The 20,248-nt window shown below is 48.5% G+C and overlaps 1 protein-coding gene across 1 annotated transcript in view; it reads right to left on the bottom strand.

Annotated features, from left to right (window-relative positions):
* Positions 1-20,248, bottom strand: part of ITGA9 (integrin subunit alpha 9) — a 287,368-nt gene that overhangs the window by 228,716 nt on the left and 38,404 nt on the right. Inside the window, exons 8-12 of the mRNA XM_031962459.1 lie at positions 19,138-19,206; positions 11,931-12,068; positions 10,603-10,708; positions 8,533-8,627; positions 1,114-1,204 (exon numbers count right to left, since the gene is read on the bottom strand). Coding sequence (XP_031818319.1) covers positions 1,114-1,204; positions 8,533-8,627; positions 10,603-10,708; positions 11,931-12,068; positions 19,138-19,206 — 499 coding nt within the window. The remainder of the gene's footprint in view (positions 1-1,113; positions 1,205-8,532; positions 8,628-10,602; positions 10,709-11,930; positions 12,069-19,137; positions 19,207-20,248) is intronic.

Below are 20,248 nucleotides of genomic sequence, written 5' to 3'. Positions count from 1 at the left end.
ATTTTACAGAGGAGTAAACCGAGGCCCATAGAGATCATGATTCTCCCAGGACCATCATATAGTTGATAAGTGCCTGAGTGGGGATTCAGACAGAGATCTTCCTGACACCAGGTGCCAGTGATTTATCCACAGTGCCTCTAAATCAGAGCTGTTTCATGGAAAAACTGGCCCTGAAAAATCGGAGTGAGGATACTGGTCTCATAAATGTCCAAAACCTCCATGGAAGGCACTTAACAAGGAAAGAACTGTTTACAGACAGGGAAACTGAGGCCCAGGAAGATAGCAGGAATCTTCCTCAAGAACATGTCAAGGGCAGATGAAGGGAGAAAAGACATTTCTCAAATCCCAATTGGTTCCTTTTCCCCTGAAGAGCATCCATGTAGTAGGTGCCTAATAAATGCTTATGGACTGACATGTGCAATCCTTTGAAAACCTTAAAGCATTATAAAAAAGCCAGTTATTATGATGATGATCATCATCATCATCATTATGGTGACGAGCACATGGGATATTGTCAGTGAAGCTCTTTACCATATGGAAGCATTACAGAAATGGCAGCTATTATCATCCCTGCTGAGGTTGTAGTTGTTTGGCGTATTTGCTGGGGTTTGGTTTTCCCACCGTATAAGAGATCTCTTTTCCTAACGCCGAGAAGGTCTCTTCAGAGAGCCCCAACTCTCCCCTGTGTGTTGTCTTCAGGGTGAGGAAGGGAAGCTCAACAAGTATTTATTATTACAACTGGCACTGGGATATTTTTCTTTATTGGAAAAAAAAAAGGAGAAGAAGGGGGCCATCCTGGAATTTACTTGTCAGTGAAAGATACTCCCACGCTACCCTAATCCCTAGTAGACAGAGATTCCAAGAACAGGAGGAGAAACATAGGGGGGTAATGCAGCGAACAATGGAGTCCCAGTGGGATCCTACGAATCTCCCACTGACTTAATGCTTCCTTGGGCAAGAGCCAAAGCTCCCACCTTCTATTCTGGGTGTTCTCATCCCTCTAAGTTGATAGAAATTATTGATGAGGAGTCTGGAAACAATTCACTGACATCCTGTGCTTAAGTTAGCTCATCTTCCTCCCAAAACCATCCCAGAAAGGCGGCCAGCCCTTACCTGGATAACCATTTCCATCCATATCGATGCCTCCTGAGATGGACTGCCCAAACATCCGCAGCGTTGGGTGGATCTGCTGTCCAGACAGTTTCTGGAAGAGATAGCCAAGAGGTGACCTCACAGGACAAAGCTGCGGTCACCAGACAGAGCCCAAGGGCACTCTGGGCTCTCACTCTGGCAAAGCCAAAGGGGGTGGACCCCAACTTGTTAAAGGAGCAAATTAGGAGCAGCTAGGTGGCACAATGGATTGAGCAACAGCCCTGAAGTCAGGAGGACTTGAGTTCAAATCTGACCTCAGACACTTGACACTTCCTGGCTGTGTGACCCTGAGTAAGTCACTTAACCCCAATTACCTCAACAACAACAACAAAAAAAAAAAAAAAAAAAAAAAGGAGAAAAATGATCCGATTATTTCTCACAGGATAGGCAGTAGTAGGTAAGACAAAGTCACCTTTGTGACCTTGCCTTGACTGTCAAGTGTCAGCATTTAATGAAAATATGAGAGGCACGTGTTTCAAGACCCAGATTCAAATCCTGCTCTGCCACTTTCTACTGTATGACTCCTGACAAGCCACTTTTCTTCTCCAGCCTCAGTTTCCACCTCCTGTAAAATGAGATGGTCACATCAAATTAAACAAAACAAGCCTTTGTATCGTCCATTTCTGACAAAATGTGCCTCAGCTTGTGCCTGGATTCTATCACCTGTCTGCCAGGATGAAAGGAACATTCATTCAAAGTCTGTCTCCTAGAGAGAAGATTGGGCAAGAGCTCCCAGTAGGGTCACCTTTACGCTGCTGTATTTCTCTTGCTTCTCCTTATAACCTTCCTCCTCAGTTCCTTCTGCCTCTGTTGCCCTAAATCTCTATTTCACAACATCCTGTCACATTCACACACCACAATTTGTCGGCCTCTTCTCCAGGGATGGGGACCCTCTTTAGTGTTGCTCCCCTGTTGATGCCCGCTTTGTCCTTTGTAATGTTCTGGTGTGATTTTCTGAAATCTAGCTTCCAGGCTTTTGCTTTCTTCCACTTTCCCAGAAACCGGCTCACACTCAGCCCATTTTCCAAGCCCAAACTTCCAGTCTATTCCTTCAGTTTCTCATGATCTCAAGTCTTCTTCAAGTTTTCAGACTTTTGTCTGCTATCGGATCTATTATTTTGTCCACTCTGTACTCTACTGGCTCAATTTTATTCTTTGGAGGCCTGGTATTATATTAAAATTCTCCATCAGTAATAACTTTTATATGATGCTTTCAAGCAATTTTCATATATTATTTCATTTTCTCCCTATAATAACCCTGAGAAATAAGTGTTATTTTTTTTTACAGATGAGCAAATTAACTCACTTGTCCAGGATCACACAGTTAATAATTGAATGGGCTGGCCTTGGACTTGGGCTCACCAACATGTCTTTTATCTACACTGAAGGCCATGCGTTTGCCTATTTGGTTTCCATCCTAAGTTTGTGTATTTGAATCTGCACTTAGAACATGCCTCTGAGAAGGGGTCCCGGCCCTCACTGACCGACTGCCCGAGGGCTCCAGGACACAGGAGAGCTGAGGATGACCAACACGAAGAGCCAGGGCCCCAGACCCGGGCAAAGTCTCAGCAAAATCCCCCATGTTGAGGAGCTAAATCCAGGACAACTGGAAGCAACTTGTCCGTGTCTGACTTGGCGAGATCTTCCCCAGCAATGCTGAGTGGGGGGGTGACTGGGGAGGGGTCCCTTCGGGGGTGGCCCTGTAGACTCCAGATATCCCACAGACATCTGCAGCCCATTAGGGTAGAAAGCTCCAGAGATAAGACTGCTGGTCTGGCGGAGCTAACCAAAAACAGAAGTATCAAAACGTCATCTTTGGGCCTGTCTGGACACCATGTCCGTCACGCCCCTGGGAGTGGGGGAGGTGCAGGAGGAGGTCCTTTGGGTGCCAATGGGGAAGCGTAAAGAATGCCTCAGGGAAGAGGTGAACGAGGGAGGGGGAAGACCCCCCGGGCAGGCCCTGGCTCCAGAAATATTCCACTCTGGAAGGGGAGGGGGCCGGGGACAACCCTGCCCCGCGTCCACCCCTATAATTTGTCACCATGACACTCCCAGCACCAACCCTTGCAGCTGCCCTTCTAAATGATGAGGAAAGCCGGGTCTTGAACTTAGCACTCCAGAAATTAGCACCTTTGAAAACAGCATCGGAAAAACTTCTCAAACTAAACCACTTTTTCCCTTGGTTCCTGTGAACGGCCCGGTCTGCGTGCCGAGCTAGGCAGGAAGGCAGCGGCTGCCCGTCCGCTCCTCCCCCTCCTGCTTCCTACTAAGAGACACTCGCGCCACTCAAACCACAAAGTGTGTGGGGATCCCACCCAGCAACAAAACCAAACACTGGATCAGGGCTGAGGAGGTGGGGTCGGGCAGGCTGGCGTCCACCCAGCCTCTCTGGACAGGGAACCGAGAGTCCAGCGTCCAGAACCCCCCCCTCGGCCACCACTGATTACTAAAGGAAAGGCCCTGGAAGCCCCCTCCCCGGCCACAGCCCAGGCCCTTGGAGTGAGGAGCCCAGACAAATGTGGGTGCTGCCATACAACCACAAAGCTGACCCTTCCTAACTAGCCAGCCCCCTGAATTCTGACACAGACACGGGGGGCTTCTCCACAGCAAGAGCAACAACCGGCTGACCTCAGAAGGTCCTTCCCCTTCCTGCCCCCCGGCTGTGAACGAGAGCCCCTCTCCAGTCCCTGCCACCAGCTCAGGGCCAGAAATGTCCTGCCTCTCTCGCTGACCGGCCTTCTGTCCTCAGCGGGGAGATGGAGACCTGTATGCTTACACAGATGGAAGGAGGGAGGCCAGAGATCGGTCTCATAGCCACGAGAGCCGGGGGTCACCTCCCCCTGACGTGTCACAGCACTGGGGCAAGGCCCTGAGGCGAAGGACCAGCTTGCCCTGAGGACTTCCCTCCCCAGTGGCTTCCTCAGCCCTTGCCCTCACCCACTAAGGAAAGGGGGGTTGTTTTCAGTTGGTGACCCAAACCCAGACCACTTTATTCTCTGTTAGTATTTCCTACTTACTGAAATGAAGAACTATCTAATATAATTTCTAATGATGATAATAATTAATACTAATCCCAATGCTAATCACACTCTCATATATCTGTAAGTCAGGGAACAGGATACCCTGCAAAGAACTGAAAATGACAACCATCAGAAAGGAACTCAGAGGAAATCCAATCTTCCCATTTTACAGATGGGGAAACTGATGTCCAGGAAGCTGAAGTGAGTCGCCCATGGTCACAGAGATGGTAAATGTCAGCCCTTAGACTCAAACCCAGATCCTCCAAACTCCATTAAACTGGCCACCCCGGCCCATGGTGAGGGGTGTGCTTGGTGTGAGCCAGTCATAACAACAAGAGAACCATGAAAATAAGGATGACATCCAAGAAGTGAAGGATAGAACAGAAAGTGGGCCGGGTCACAGGCAAGAGGGAAGAAGGGACGGCTGGTGGGCAGCCCCTAGGGTGCACGGGCACCTCTGTAACATCTAAGACAAGTGTGGAAGGCCCCCAGAAGGACGCTGTCGCCAAGTCCCTGACATACCCCCACTGCTTAAAATCCCTTCTCTGTGTGAGGACCAAGCGAGAACATCGTTGCAAAGTGCCTGGCGCACAGTAGGCGCTATATTAATGCAAGATTAACAAGAAAATTTTCGCTCTAATAATAGAATAACAGCTACAATTCTTTAGCTATTCTCTGCACCTCCAAGTTGTAGAATTGCCTCAAGAAAGGAGAAGTTCCAAGACTTGTAGGCATCAGAGGCTGGTTTTCAACTGACTTTGAGGTTCTCTATCCATTATGTCCTCTTGTTTCTCAAATCCAAAATACTGGGGGAAGGAAATAAGCTTTTTATTTGGTGCCTACTATGCGCTAAGCACGGTGCTAAGTCACAAATCATATCTCAGTTGATCCTCCCCAAAATCCTTCAAGACAAGTCCTATGATTATCATCCTCATCTCAAGGTTCAAATGCCATCTTCTCCATGAAATATTTTCTAACGTTCCCAGTGCTTTCCCCCAAACACCCTCCATTTACTTAGAATATAATCTCAAAACAGCATCTGTTTCAAAAGCCCCCCCCCCCATGAAGGTTACACACTCGCTCGTGCTACTGCTTCAAGTCCAATGGAACGTGGGAAAGTTGGAAGTCAGGATTGACTGTTTTGACAGAAGAGAGAATTAACGGAGATGGTCTCAGAAAAAAAACTACAGAGAAAACAGAGAGAAAGGATGAGGAAAAGTTTCTTTCTTGGAAGAACTCAGAACTGAGTTTCAACTGTTATTTAATAAAAAAAAAATTATACAGGGAACCTCCAGAAAAGTTGTTGAATATTAGCCATTTTGGCTTTTCTGGTCATGGCAAGAAAAAAAAAAAACTGGAGAAAACAGAGGGGAGAAGGATCGATCTTCTTTCCTAATGAAACTACTTTAACTTTCGAGAAGAAAATGAAGAGGACTCTATCTGTAAGTATTAGAGTTCATTGAATCAATCACTCTATTTTCACTTAAGCTAAGCAACAAGGTGTTGACCCCTTTATCAGATTTCTGTGGAATCAATCAAAGGCGTCAAATTAGGTGCAAAGACTTAATCAGTTTGGAAAGAGCAAAGGCCGCTGGATGAAATGAAACCACAGCTGCTCTGGAGGTGCATTGGGATCGGCAGGAGAGGCCCAATCGTGCCCCGAGTTCTTTGTACAAGACAGCAAGAGCCAGTTTAGACTGTTGGGGCATCCTAGAGCAGTCCGGCCGAACCGCTGAGAAAAGTCTGTCTCCTTCCCACTCCCTTGACCAGGGGCTGGCTCTATCAACTTCAAAGGGCACAAGAAGGTGGACTTTTCATCAGCATCCCAGCAGTGCTCCCAGCTTGCACTGGTTGGGTGACCTGGACCGTGTAATGCTCCTATAGATCAGGTCTTGTCTTCCCTGTGTCTCCCTTCTGAAACACAAACTTCTGGAAGTAGGGGCTGTTTCATTTTCCCTTAGTATCCCTAGGGCCCAACACAGGATGGTGTTGTTTACCCTCAGTTCTCAAAGCAACCAATGATACCAGGATGGTGATGTCTTGAATGGCGAAGGGATTGGATTTAGGTGGGACAGAATCCTGCAAAGTCACCAGTCTCACTCTCTCCAGTGGCAATATCAAGGGTTAAGATGACTGGAGGGGGCCCAGCAGGCCCTTTATAAAGGCTCCCTGACTCCCATGGGGTAGACAGGTACAGGTGAGTTGTGACCTGCAGCAATGGAAGGAACGTACATGGGATGAGGTAAAATACTCCGCTGAGTATTTAATCTGTATGTTCAATGACTGAGAGATGGCTGAGGAGATATCGACATGTTAAAAAACTGGTGTAGAGAAAAATGGGGGAAATTAAGCAAACAAAAATGTTGGAAAAGCCATGAAATAAGACTTTAAAGCAAGGTCAACAAGACAAAAAAAAGTCATTCACATTACAGCCACATTCAAAACCAGGTCGCTAAAAAGGGAGAAAATACTCTAAGCAACTTGATAGAAAAGAGAAGGAAACGGATGAAAGCAAAGAAACTGTCACTGTGAACGTTATGGTAACATTTCCATATATGTACACACAGTTTATAAGGTGTACATACATGTACATGTGTGCGAGAGTATTGGCTATTTACATATGAGTGTGCACATGTATAAAATATGGATTTAAACTATTTAAGCTTAAACTTCTAGGACATTGTGGGTATTTTGTATATATTCATATATTTCATCAAATATCCACCATTTTGATTTAGGATTTTATTGGTAGAGGATAGAACATTTGCTCTCTGTCTATTGGAGCTTGTAGAGGGGATTACGGAGTTTATAATAAAATAAATATTTTATAGTATATATATAAATATTATATATAATAAATAAATGTAATAAATAAAATAATCATCATCATCATTTTTTCCCAAAACACTTTTTGCCTCCATTAGGACTGAAAGCATTTCCGTTATTGTAAAGCTTGAGACATTTCTCCAGTCTCTCTCGCCCTTTCCCGCAGGGCCCAAGGCTCAGTCAGTGCCTTAGTTTCCTAAAGATGTTCACAACAAACTGTTCCTTGTAGAAAGGTAGCTGTGTCATGTGTCAGAACGCTTTGAAGCAAAGGAGAATTATATATTGAAAGCAAGTGGGAAGAAGTAAAAGTTTCATTTGCAGTCCTATTTGGGGGGGGGGAGATATGTTTTGATTTATATATATATATATATATATATATATATATATATATATATATATATAAATTTGTGTTTAAATTTTCTAACAGTAAATAATTATAATTTAGAAAGGTAGCTATGAGCCCAAGCACAGTCATCCACACTGGTTAAGACTCTCCAGCCCTAGTTGCTCATTCCTCGCCTTCGTGCATGGGCCGTGTCCCCAGCTGAAGGACAAGTTCCTCCCAGGCAGGGACGGTCACCTCCTTCTTTTCGGTAGTTAACACACACTATTTAGAACGTATGCCAGACACAAGCAGAGTGATATGGCTTCAGAAGCCCCCCCTCGCTTCCCTCCTCCAGCCCTGAGAAGCACGATCATTCCTAGAAAGAATGGGCCAATTGTTCCCGAGCTCAGTGCCCAGCTCTCCGGCCCCCCAGCCACCACTGCCTTGTGAGAGTGCGAGCTTTGGGGGGACAGGAAGCCCCTCGGTACTTGTTTCCCCAGTGATTCTCTCCGTGTCCCACACGTGGCACACACTCAATAATGCTTTTCCATTCATTCACTCGTTTGTCCCACACGGACATCCTGGCATTGGAAAAGCCCCTCTAGGCAAGGGGCTCAAAGGAAGCTGCCCCCCTGTGTCCCACGCCAGAAGCAGGATTTAACCCAACTTATAAGGGCAGCATCCATGGGGCGGGCACCCTAAATGAGCCAGTGGCACCAAGCCAGCCGCCCCCCAAAGTCCACCACAAAGGATGAGAGGAGTGTCCCAAGGAGGCCAGGGCCCTTTCAGAATTGCAGGGCAGCCCCCGTGGACGCCTGGAGGCATCTAGCCAAACCTGAATGTTTTCTTTCTATCCAATCACTTTAACACTGAGAGGAAACCAGTCTGGTAGGACTGACCACTGCACTGGGGCAGGGCTAGGCACTCCGGCACGGGCAGACCAGAAGGAAGCGTGATCTCATCACTCCCCAGAGACCCCATCCTATTTGCTCCTTAGCGGAGGGGTCCCCAAGGCCCAGAGACAGGCGCCTTGCCCGGCGTCATACAGCCAATAAGTACCAAGGGAGGATCAGTTCTCAGGCCTTGCCATCCCAAAACCAGAGCTCTAGCCAATGCGCCACACTGCCTCTTGCCCACTCTCGTGTGTTCAATGCAGGGAACCTCAGCTTTACCCTTGAAGGGGCACCCCAGGGGCCCGCCACAAATTACCATGGAATACTGGGCAACGATCCCGTCGGCATCTCCGTGATAGATGTACACAGCTCCCACAAAGTCGTTCTCCTTGGGAGCCCCAATGGCCACATCTGGGGAGAGAAGCATCAGGGATGGAAAAGTGAGAACCCACAAAGGAGGGACTGGCTCCCCCACTTACAGGGACTCAGCCCCCCAACCAGAGGGGCTCGGTTCTGCCCGACACATGCATCGTGAGCTCTGTGGGGACGTGGAGGAAGCCGTCCAGGTGACTCCCTCACGTCTGACCCTCCGGGGGTCACGTCTGAGCTTTCCTGGCAAAGATACCAGCCTGGTTGGCCATTTCCTTCTCTGGATCATTTTACAGATGAGGAAACTGAGGCAAAGTTAAATGACTCGGCCAGGTCACACAGCCAGTAAGTGTCTGAAGGAATTTTTAAGGAGCATTAAAGAGCCCAATGGAAGCTAGAAGGCTTCCAAGACAGGAAAGAGAGTGGCTGCTCCACACAGGAAGTGCCCATAGAAACCACAGCCACCAGTGGGAACAGGTTAAAGGGAGGGCGGAAGGAGACAAAGCTGGCTCTGGCGAGCCCAAGGAAGAACCCAGGGCAACACCCACAACTGGGTCAAAAAAAAACCAAACAACTCTTTCCTATTAATCGATGGCTACTGAATTAATTCCCGTTTCCGTCCCTTCCCTCTCATGAGAAATGTGCCAATTTAATAGAGAAAAGAGCACCAGATCTCAAAGATCTAAGTCCTCACACTCTAGAACACTAATAACTATCACAGGGTCAGAGACAGAAGGATCTCAGAGCAAATTACAGATGGAAACTGAGACTGAGAAAAAGAATGTCACCTTGAGAATGACAGCCTGATAGGGACCTTCTGGGGCATCATGGGATCCTTGATTTAAACCTAGAAGGGCCTGGCTGGTCCGATCCTCATTCTCCAGGGGCCCAGAGATAGAGAGACGATGGCACCTTCTTCCCAGAGCTAATCATTGTAAAGCACTAGGATGTGCCATAGGCGGCAGCACATAAATGCCAGCTAGTGCTATGTTAAGGGGGTTGCTAAGGCCCCCCGAGTCTGAGTCCATATTCTTCCTGCCTTTCAATTCAATGGAAGAGGAAATGTTGTGATTCTGTGAACGCCACAGTTCCTGATCTGAGCAAGAATGCCCCAATCCCAGGCCACAAGAGCCTCCCGCTGTGCGCTGCTGTCTCCAGGTTTCGAGATCTTCCCACTGAGCTTGGAGGATCTACATCGGAACCCTGAGGTTCTCCACAGTGAGCAGAGGAGGTGAGATTTGAACCCAAGACCTGGGATCGAGTGCCCTGAGTCTGTCCACTGGATGGTGAGCTCGCTCTCCATCCCAGCACATGTCATACACTTACTAAGGATCACTGACCCACCACAGAGCTTGTCTGCAGAGAGCTGTTGCCCATTTTCTCTCCCAATAAATCATCAGCTCCTCAGGGGAGTCATTTCTGGCTTTCTTCATACACCCATTACTCAGGACTGTGCCTGGCACATAGGATGCACTTAATAAATGCTAGGACCCTGACCACAGAGTATTTGGCCTGTTGTGTCCCCCAAGAGTGCCTACGATGGGGCCTGGTACACAGCAGGTGCACAAAAAATGCTTATTGATGACTGAGGGGATGGGGGCAGATGCTGCAGAGGGATGCCCAGCTCCTGCTTTCAGGGGTCCAGCCGACACACTGACCTGGCAACCATGGCTGGCGTGGGAAGGACACTGACAAGAGAAGTGGGGCTAGGTGGGGGGGGACAGGGAAATGGGGAGCTCTGGGACGAGAGGCTGAGCTGCAACAGCCACAGGTCAGGGACCGGAAGCAGAAATAGGAAACAAGAGGCAGAAATCTGGTTTCAGGAAACAGAGATCAGGGACTTAAAAGAAGGAAAAAAGAGCAACAAATGAAGCTCGCGCTGCTCGCCATAGATCCGCTCCAACCTCCAGCCTCTCCTACACGGGTTCAGACCTCGCCCTGAGGCAGGAGACCCACAAGCAGGTCCCGTTTATGTCTGAATAAAAGATTCTGCCCTTCGAGGACCTCAGCCCCTGACCTGGGAACCCGTCGTCGTCCATGTCCCCCAGGGCAGCGATACTCTCCCCAAAGTGGGCGTTGTAGACACGGTCACCATCCAGGACCAGCTGCTCTTCCAGGGCCCCCTAGGAAACAGGAAATGGGACAGGCTGAGCAAAACAGAGCCCTGCCAACGACCCCCCGAGGCTCCCTCCTCAAGCACACCCACCCCAGGAAGCACCTGGACAGAACCGGGCTCCTGCCATCTCACCGAAACAATCGGGCTACGTGCCCTGGGTGACCCCCAGGAGGAGAGGCTGGAAAGCTCCGGTTCTACCAGGGCCCAGAGCTCTCATTTTAGCCATTCCCAGTCCAAGGTGGGTCAGAATCACTTATGACTGAGGAGAGAAATCCTAAGGAGACATTTGAGGGGTTAAATGACCCATCTGGGGCACGCACAGAGCCCGGTACTGAGTGAGCACTGGCAAAATGCTTGTTGAGGGAGAGACAGACACAGAATGAGAGTAAGTGAGACAGACAGAGACAGAGACTGAGAGAGAGATGGAGAAACAGAGAGAGACCGAGAGAGAGAGACATTCAGAGAAGAAAAGAGATAGAGAGTGACAAAGATAGACAGAGAGAGGGAATGGAGGAGAGAGAGAAAGAGAATAAAAGAGAGAATAGGGGAAGGAGAGAGGGAGAATGGAGGAAAGAGAGACAGAGAAGAAAAGAAAGAGACAGAGATAGAGAGAGGGAATGGAGGAAAGAAAGAGAAGATAGAGGAAAAGGGGAAAGACGGAGAGACAGAGACAGAGACAGAGAAAAAGAAAAGAGATGCTAGGAGGGAGAAGAGAGAAGAAAACTAACCTGGTTGGCCCAAAGAGTGTGGGAAGGAAAGGAAGGCACAATAAGATTGAAAGGAAGGTTGGGACCAGGCTGTGAGAGGCTGAAGAAGTCTGTATTTGACTCCCCTAACATGAAGCCACAAAAGCTTCCTGATGGAAGAAATCCCATCATCTCACCTGCACTTTAGGAATCTCACCACATTTAGTACAATGCCTGACATACAGTAGGCACCTAATAAATGCTGACTGACTGACCAATAGCATAGCCAAGAGCAGAGCAGATGTCTGGCACGTTCTAGGTGCTTAATTAATGTTTATTAACTGAATTGAATTATACTTTTAAGGGAACGCCTGTGAATATGTCAGGATGCCCACAATATGGGGACACTGAGCCCAGAGGGGCTGGAGCCGGGGCAGGGGCAGGGGCGCCCTTCTGGATGCCAGCTCAATCACCGTTACTGTTATCACGGTTCCATCCACCCCTCCTCTCCACGCCGCCTCCCCCGCCAGGCCCCAGACTCACATTTCCTCTGTTGATGTAGACGGTGACTTGACCCTCATCCCTGATCTCAGAAAACATGGGCGCGCCGACCAGCAGATCCGAGAGGCCGTCCGCGTTCAGGTCAACTGCACATAATGAGGAGCCAAAGTAAGAGCCCATCTGCAACCAAGGCGAGTCACAACAGAGCGTTCAGTAGGCGCCCGCACACAGGGGATGCACGCGCGCTGCTTTGACTGCATTCGCTTCAGACCCATGAGTCCATGAGCTCCCTGGGGCTGGGGCGGGACTGGGGATGGACCTGGGGCTCTTCACCAGACCCACAAACTCGGGAGGGTTAAGAATATTTGGCAAAACACTATTGGTTCCCAGGAAAGGCAAGACCAATCTCACCTTGAGTCAAGGACTCCCAAACCCAGAATTAGAAGGGGACTTGGAAATCATTGAGGTCCATCCCCTCATTTTACAAGAGGGAAAACTGAGGTACAGAAAGAAAAAGCAACTTGTCCAAGTCACAAAACTAGTATAATAGGTCATAGATGTGGAGTAAAAAGAGATCCCGGAGACCATCGAGTCCACCATCCTCATGGCAGCACGGAATTGTCAGTAGACTTCAGATCCTGCCTCTGATACCTATTCATTCTGTGGCCATAGGCAAGTCACTTACATTTTCTAAGCCTCAGTTTCCTCATCTGTGAAGTGGACAAAATAATTTCTATAACAGTTACGAAGCTCAAGTGACAGAATCTACTAATTAAAAAAAAAATAGAAAAAGATTCCATTAAAAAAAAAACTATAAAATGAACAAAGTCAACCTAAAAAAGACACACTGTGCACTTAAGTGAATATGTGAAAGAACTTGTAAACTTTAAGGTCCTACATCAATTATTACTATTTTACAGATGAGTACACTGAGGTCTACAGTACCCTAAGGTACCCAAGGACATAAATACAGGATCACAGTTACATAGATATAAAACTACAATGGATAACAGAAATCATTTGGTCCATCCCCCTTACTTACTGATGAAGAAACTGAGGTCCAGACTTGGACTTGCCCAACATGACACAGTTAATAATATCAAAGCAGAATTTAAACCCAGGTCCTCTTACTCCCAGCTTTAGCACAGGGGTTGGCATACAGTAGGTACTTAATAAATGCTTTGGATTCGATTCCCAAACCAGCAATGAAAAGAATGTTTTCACTCATTTAGGGAAGACAAACAGCAATATTTAGAAATTTAACAGAGCTGCGACTACAATTGAGTATCTCAAGGGCCTTCACTGGAGGCACAGCATAGGAAGGATTTTTTTTAATATTCCTCCAAGGAATAGACTTCTAAAAATGCTTGCTAAGGTTGCAAGTGCAGTCAATAACCATAATAAATGTATTTCATTAATCAAAAACTCAAGACTATAAATTTGTCAGGGCCAAGGCAACTGGGAAAACCAACTCTCACAAGACGAGACAGCCCAGGAGAGACGTGCTATGTGCTAGGAGGCAAGTGAACTGAATCCCTCCATCATTCAAGCTTCTGAAGAAAAAAAACAGGCTGTGAACGTGTGAGCTCACAGGAGAAAGAACTTGCAACCCACAAGACCGTTCTCCAAGGAAGGCATGAGCAAGGCCAAGAATTCTTTCTCTTTTTTCCACTTGGAATATAAACCAACATCCATTATATTAAAACTGAAAGAAATTATTCCCAGGACATATAAAATTCAAACCCTTTTTATTTTTAGTTGATAAATATAAACAACTCCCTTTATATTTTTAGTCTATTTGACAGAACTGCAGGCTCTAGGAGCCAGAAGGAATCTCAGAAGGTTACCGAGTCTAACCTCTCTCATTTTACAGAGGAGGAAACTGAGCTGCAGAGAGTGAACATCAGTGGGGGCATATGAACCAGAGCTCCCCGACTCCAGAGCCAGTACTCTCCCAATATATCAAGTGATTTTTGTACTTGAACAAGAATCCCTCAACAAAATAGCCAGCATACATACAATTAACAGGCCCCCACTTCTATATTTCCAATGACGAGGAACTCCTTACTGCTCAAGGTGCCCCATCCCACTTTGGGACAGCTCTTAGTATCATATAATCATAAGATTAAAAAACTAAAGCTGGAAGAGACCCAGAAAACAAGTCTAATCTCATCTTAGGAAGCTTTTCCTCATCTCTAAATGAAATCCGCCTTCCTGCAAAGTCTATCACTTATTCTAAGGCAGGGGTCCTCAAACTTTTTAAATAGGGGGCCAGTTCACTGTCCCTCAGACTGTTGGCAGCCGGACTATAGTAAAAACAAAAACGAAAACGTTGTTTTGTGGGCCTTTAAATAAAGAAACTTTATAGTCCTGGGTGAGGGGGATAAACATCCTCAGCTGCCGCATCTGGCTCATGGGCCGTAGTTTGAGGACCCCTGTATCTAAGGTCTAAAACAAGCCAAATCTCTCCATGTGACGATATTTCAAACTCTCCAGGACAGTGATCAGGCCATTTTTGAGTTTCCTCAATCTAAGCATCCTTAGTTTCTCCAACCAGTCCTCATAGGGCTCCTCTGACTTCCCCAGTAATCTTTGGGCCTTTTCTGAACTCACATGTCACCAATTTTGTCCCTAAAATGCGGTGCCCATAACAGAACCCAATAAACACTCCAAACGTGAACGGAGGAGGACAGAGGATAGCGAGATGATCACCTCCCTCCCCCTTATGCTCTCCAGGCATAAAGCCCACGCTTGCATTAGCATGGTAGGCTGCAGCATCACACCTCCGACTCACATGGAGCCCACCAGCACTCACAGATACATTCTTGTCCAACCATGTCTCTCCCATTTTACAATTGTACAGTTGATTTTCCGGTGTGAACTGCCCTGTTTTCAGCTCCCTTCATGTACTGCCTTCCACCTTCCTTGAGGGTAGAAATGGGCTTTCTGTTTGCCTGTAGTTATATCTCCAGCACAATGTGTGTCATACAGCACTTACCAAATGCTCCTTGACTTAATTGACTTTGCTAAGGAGCCAGTTTGGGAGTCGGGAAGCCCAGCCTCTGATGTATGCTGGCTATGTCACCCTAACTGTGGGAAACTCTTAACGCTAAACAGTGCAGAGAAATGGCTTCCTGCTGGAAGAATGAAACCACGGGCCGTCCCTATCCCTGATTGTTCTCCATTTGTCTCTATTTGATTTCTTCATAAATTTGGCCAATCATTCCGGCCTGATCACTGCTGCTCTTTCTGGGGAAATGCTGGATGCCATCCCTTCATTGGCATGGTTCAGCAGAGAGCTGGAGGAGTCCAAGGTTGATGCACTTTGGAAAACCTGAGCACCTGCCCATATCTGACCCTGTGGAAACGCCCTCTTTCCCCATAATCCTTCAGAAAACAGAAGCAGCTGCTCAACATGTACATGTGATCCTGCCTCAGTCTATTGCAGACTTCATCACCTGGACAAATGGGGGAGAGGGTGTTTGCCTGCCTCAAACCTCTCCCCACTCCACTCCATTCAGTCACTAAAATGATTTTTCCTAAAGTGCAGGTCTGACCATGTCACTCCTCTACTCAAGAAACTCTAGTGGCTCCCTGTCGCTTCCAGGATCAACTACAAAATCCTCTGCTTGGCTCTTAAAGCCCTTTGGAACCTCCATAATCCCTTTGTCCACCTTTTCAGTCACCCTATACTTTCCTCACCCCGCTCTACTCTATGATTCAATGAGACTGGTCTCCTTATAAGGAAACCTCAGGCGAGACAGTTTGAGATTTTTCCCTCTCCTCCATACCTGCATCTTGGCCCCCTGGCTTCCCTGGCTTCCTCTCCCCTCCCCTCTCCTCCTCTCTCCTCTCCCAGAAATCCCGGTTTTTCCCTTTCTTTACCCAGATTCCCTTTCTAGCACAGCACCTGGCACATAGTCAGTGCTTAATAAATGCTTGCTGACAACGTCATTTTCATAGCCCTGGAGGTGATTGATCTAATGGGGCCTAGTGGCTGGGATGCATTTCAAATGCTCTCTGGGCAATGGGGATTTAGTTCACTTAAACCATAGCCAGGTATGAGAGGCCTCTCCAGCCCATTGGCAGCAGTCGCATCCAGGCCTGAGAACCAAGGAGGCCAGATTTTTGTCCTCCATCTGACACGGAGGCTGCCTCCATCCATCTCCTGCCTCACTCCGAGGGAAGGCTCAGGAGAGGTGTGGAAAAGAGTAATTAAGGGAAGGGTCAAGGAGTCACTGGGCAGCCGCCCCCCAACCATCCTCTCCAACCCCCTTGTCCCTGAAGACACGGCATCACTGGGGTGGGTCAGCCCTGGGTGACCAAAGCAAGACAGCAGAGGGCAAGACAACCATTTATGAGGCAAGAACTCTGGGGAGAACACTGGGCCTGGGACAATGAGCAAAGTGGGAATGAGGCTGCTGGGCGACGCACTGGGTGGAGGGCTAGACAGGGAGTCAACAGAGCTGAGTTCAAATCCTGCCTCAGATATGCTTGTAATTTACCCTCTCTCAGTCTCAGTTTCTTCTTCTGTAAAATGGGGACAGTAATAGCCTTGCAAACGTTAAAGCATGTTATAAAAGCTTATTATCAAAGGAACAATTTCTTCCCCAGAGGAGTTCGTGGGTCCCTGGAGAGCTGAGCCCGTACTGATGCTACCTAACATGGAGGGGTATCTAGAAAATGAGAAGAGACATAAGTACGGTTCTAATAGGAGCAGGAAACAACTGTGTTCTCGGCCCTAAGGGAACCATTACTTTATTTCCGAGAGTCCATTTAACTTGGCACAAGCAGAAATTCTAACACAGAAGTTTCCCAACTAAGTTCTGATATTCAAAGCCTTGGAAAATTTGGTTAATTTAAAAATGGCATTCCACACGATCAGAGGGGGGCTCCCGGCCTGACCCGGGCTCTGCTCGCCACCCCCAGGGGGCTCCCGGCCTGACCCGGGCTCTGCTCGCCACCCCCAGGGGGCTCCCGGCCTGACCCGGGCTCTGCTCGCCACCCCCAGGGGGGCTCCCGGCCTGACCCGGGCTCTGCTCGCCATCCCCAGGGGGCTCCCGGCCTGACCCGGGCTCTGCTCGCCACCCCCAGGGGGGCTCCCGGCCTGACCCGGGCTCTGCTCGCCATCCCCAGGGAGCCATGGTGAGGTCTGGTGGAAAGATGCTCCCTGAATAGCTCTGGCCAAGTAACTGCAGTCTCCAAGGAAACTGGTCAGGAGGGCGAGGCTGGATGGCCTCTGGGATCTATGCTGGCTCTGACTCTGTGATCCAGGATCTTACGGGAGTCACGCAGACTCATCAGGAATAGAAGGGAAGAGCAACATGTAGAGAGGGGAGGAACAAAGCTGTCTTTGAGAACAGACGCCCAGTGATGGAGGAGGACTCAAAGACCAAAGGCAGGCTAGAAGCATCAGCACACGTGGAAGGAGGGAAGAAGCACGTCAGGGGCCACCTAGTGTTACTCGTGAGAATCCCCCAAACCCCAAGGGCTCAGCCAGCCCTCCCTCCCGTGATGGGACAGAGACCTCACTCCTTCTCCACGCAGACCCTGGAACAGTCCTAAGGGAAGATTTCAGGGAGTCGAGTCTGGATCTGGCAGAAATCCTGGTTCCGCCCTCCCCCGGGGCCAAGCCCTTCTCCATCCACCAGTCTTTCAAGGACCCAGCGATGGCTACCGTGGTCCCAGGAACTGTCTCCAGGCCAAATAGGACAAAAGGATGAGTGTGGAATGGATGGAAGAGAGGGAAGAAATACCAGTCGAGACTCAACCTAAGCAAAAACAAACGGGGCCGACGGCTCCAACCAAAAATGGGCAGAAAAGCGGAAAAGGCTCCTGGCCTGTTTGCTCTGCCCAGCCACGAATGTGTCCAGGAGCTGGCCATCATCCCTTTCTGCCCACACATCTGACAGGGAACCCAGCCCCAGGAACTCTCAAGGGGAGGCTCTCAATGGACGCTCCAACAGTGGCATGAAAGCCCAAGCAGGTTCCCATGAGCCCAACTCCAGCCCTCAGCTTCCAGGGCCTTCCTTCACTCCCCCTTCAGACTTCCCATGAATAATCTCCAGACATGGAGGTGGGAGCAGGCGGGGGGAGGGAGGAGGGAAGGAGGCTGAAAGGCTGGCCAAGAGGTGCTGGCCAGAAAGGAGGAACAGTCGGGAAACGGCAAAACTCAACTTGAATCATTCTGCCGGCCTCCTCCGGCTTTCCGACCCAAGTGCGCCTTAATAAGAGGGGTTCGGGTCCTTCTCTGACACACCATCCCACCCACCGTTACCCCGGACACCCAGAAATGGGCAGAAATACACACGGTGGCCATGTGATGTCCCACTCGCCTTCTACTGGGGGGCTAGCCAAAGGATGAAAGTGGCTTCCGCCTCCATTTCCTAAGATACTCGGTTGACTTGGCTCTGGCCCATCCAGTCTCTTTAGCTTTTCCCTGGTGTTTTCTACCTGTGGAGGGCTTCACGCATTTAAGGTGGTCAAGGCCACAAGCATGTATTAAGCACTTACTGTGTGCCTCACGCTGTGTAAGCGTCAGGGATAAAAGAAAGGCAAGGCAATAACCTGTCCTCCAAGAGCACAGTCTAATGGGGTAGAAAACAAGCACTACAAGCTAGAATAGGAGCAGCTGGAAATAATGCATTTATTAAGCACCTACTATGTTCCCATCACTGTGCTAAAAGGGGATAGAGAGCTGGCACTAAAACAACTTCAAGCTTCATAAAATGAAGCACCAATCCAGAGGTCCCATAAGTCCCCCCAATTTGTAAAAGGTCTTGTGTGAGCCAGAATTGTTAGCGTATTGGCTTGAAGATCCAGAAGGGGATTCAGACCCCTTCACTTTGCAGTCGAGAAAACAAACTCAGGCTAATTGATTGGTCAAGATCAATAAATAATAAGCAATTAAGGCAGGATTTGAAGTCCTCTGACTCAAGCCAGGCGCTTTCCAACATACACAAGTTTTCTAATTTTTAAAATTATTCAAAAGCAGTTTTTTAAATGTCAGCAAACTAAGAGAGGCAATGCAGTGTGTGGGAAGCGCCGTACCCAGAACAAAAAGGCCCGAGTCCAAAATTCTCTTCAGGTATTAGCAGCTGGGCAAGTCACTTACCCTAAGTTTGCCTCAGTTTCCTCATCTGTCAAATGAGGGGTTTGGACCCAATAACCTAAAGGTCCCTCCCATGTCTAAGGATCCCACTTGGCTCTCAATCAGCAACCAACCAGTACTCCTTCATCCCCTACGTACCTTTTTGCCAGACGCCTGAAAGATTTTAATTAGGGAGCCCGATCTTCGGTCAGCTCTGAAAATGTAAACCTGTGGGGGACGGAAGAACACACGGATTGGGATCAGGCGGGGGAAGTGAGCTACTCAGGATCCAGACTTAGGGACAGCAGCAGCACCCGGCCAGACTCTCTGATCCAGGGCTGGCAAAGGGGCCTTCTTTATCTGCACCTGAGAATGATGTTTTCAAGGCAGAACGGTGCTGGGGTCCAAGACCGGCACCCGAAAACTAGAGAGAGTTGGGGGGCTATGGCCAAGGGCTACGGCTGTGACTGTGGGGAACCCTGGGGAATCCCTTAGCTGCCATCTCTTGGGGCTCCCTGGTGGGGAGTGTGCCCAACTTCTACCCCCAGAAATCGCTTTTGTATTTTTGTGAAAATTTTGTGTGTGAGCTGTCTCCCTCCCATTCACCCCCCAAGAGGACCGTAAGCTCTCTGAGGGCGGGGCATATTTCATTTTTGTCTTCCCAACACCCGGCCCAGAGGCTGCTGCCTAAGAAACATGAGCAAATACTTGTTGGATGAATGAATGAATGAAATTTCCCATGAGTTAATTGTACTCTCTCATTATAAATCCAGTGCCACAACTCTGGAAAACATTTATTTTATAGATAATTATCTGTGTGCCTCTAGCCCTTATCCCTTCCCTCCTCCCCTCATGGAAGGTAGAGCCAGTCTCATTTTAAAGCAAGGAACCTGGCACAGACGGTATTCCATAAGTACACAGTAGGTGCTAAATAAATGTTTGTCAAACTGAACTGAACTGCATTATTAGATGACTTGAGGGTCCCATTTTGAAGGACTCCAAGCAATGAGCCAAGGCTGGGTAGCCTGAAATGCTATTCCTCCCATTTCTTCATACCACGATCCACATGGATCCCAGAAAGTATATGTGCGCCCCCTGACACTGAACTTAGAACTCAAGAGGCCCCAGATCCACTGGCCCTAATTAAAATGCCAGGAAGTTCATTGCCAGAAGAGCAGCGGGGCTGACTCTCATTGTCTCTGCTGCTCACCCACCCCAGCCAAGCACCCAGCTTCATGGGCAGACTTAAAACGTCAGGCAGTACGTTGCA

This window comes from Sarcophilus harrisii, chromosome 1, assembly GCF_902635505.1.
Source record: "Sarcophilus harrisii chromosome 1, mSarHar1.11, whole genome shotgun sequence".
Taxonomy (NCBI): domain Eukaryota; kingdom Metazoa; phylum Chordata; class Mammalia; order Dasyuromorphia; family Dasyuridae; genus Sarcophilus; species Sarcophilus harrisii.
This window is presented reverse-complemented; position numbering and strand designations above follow the sequence as displayed.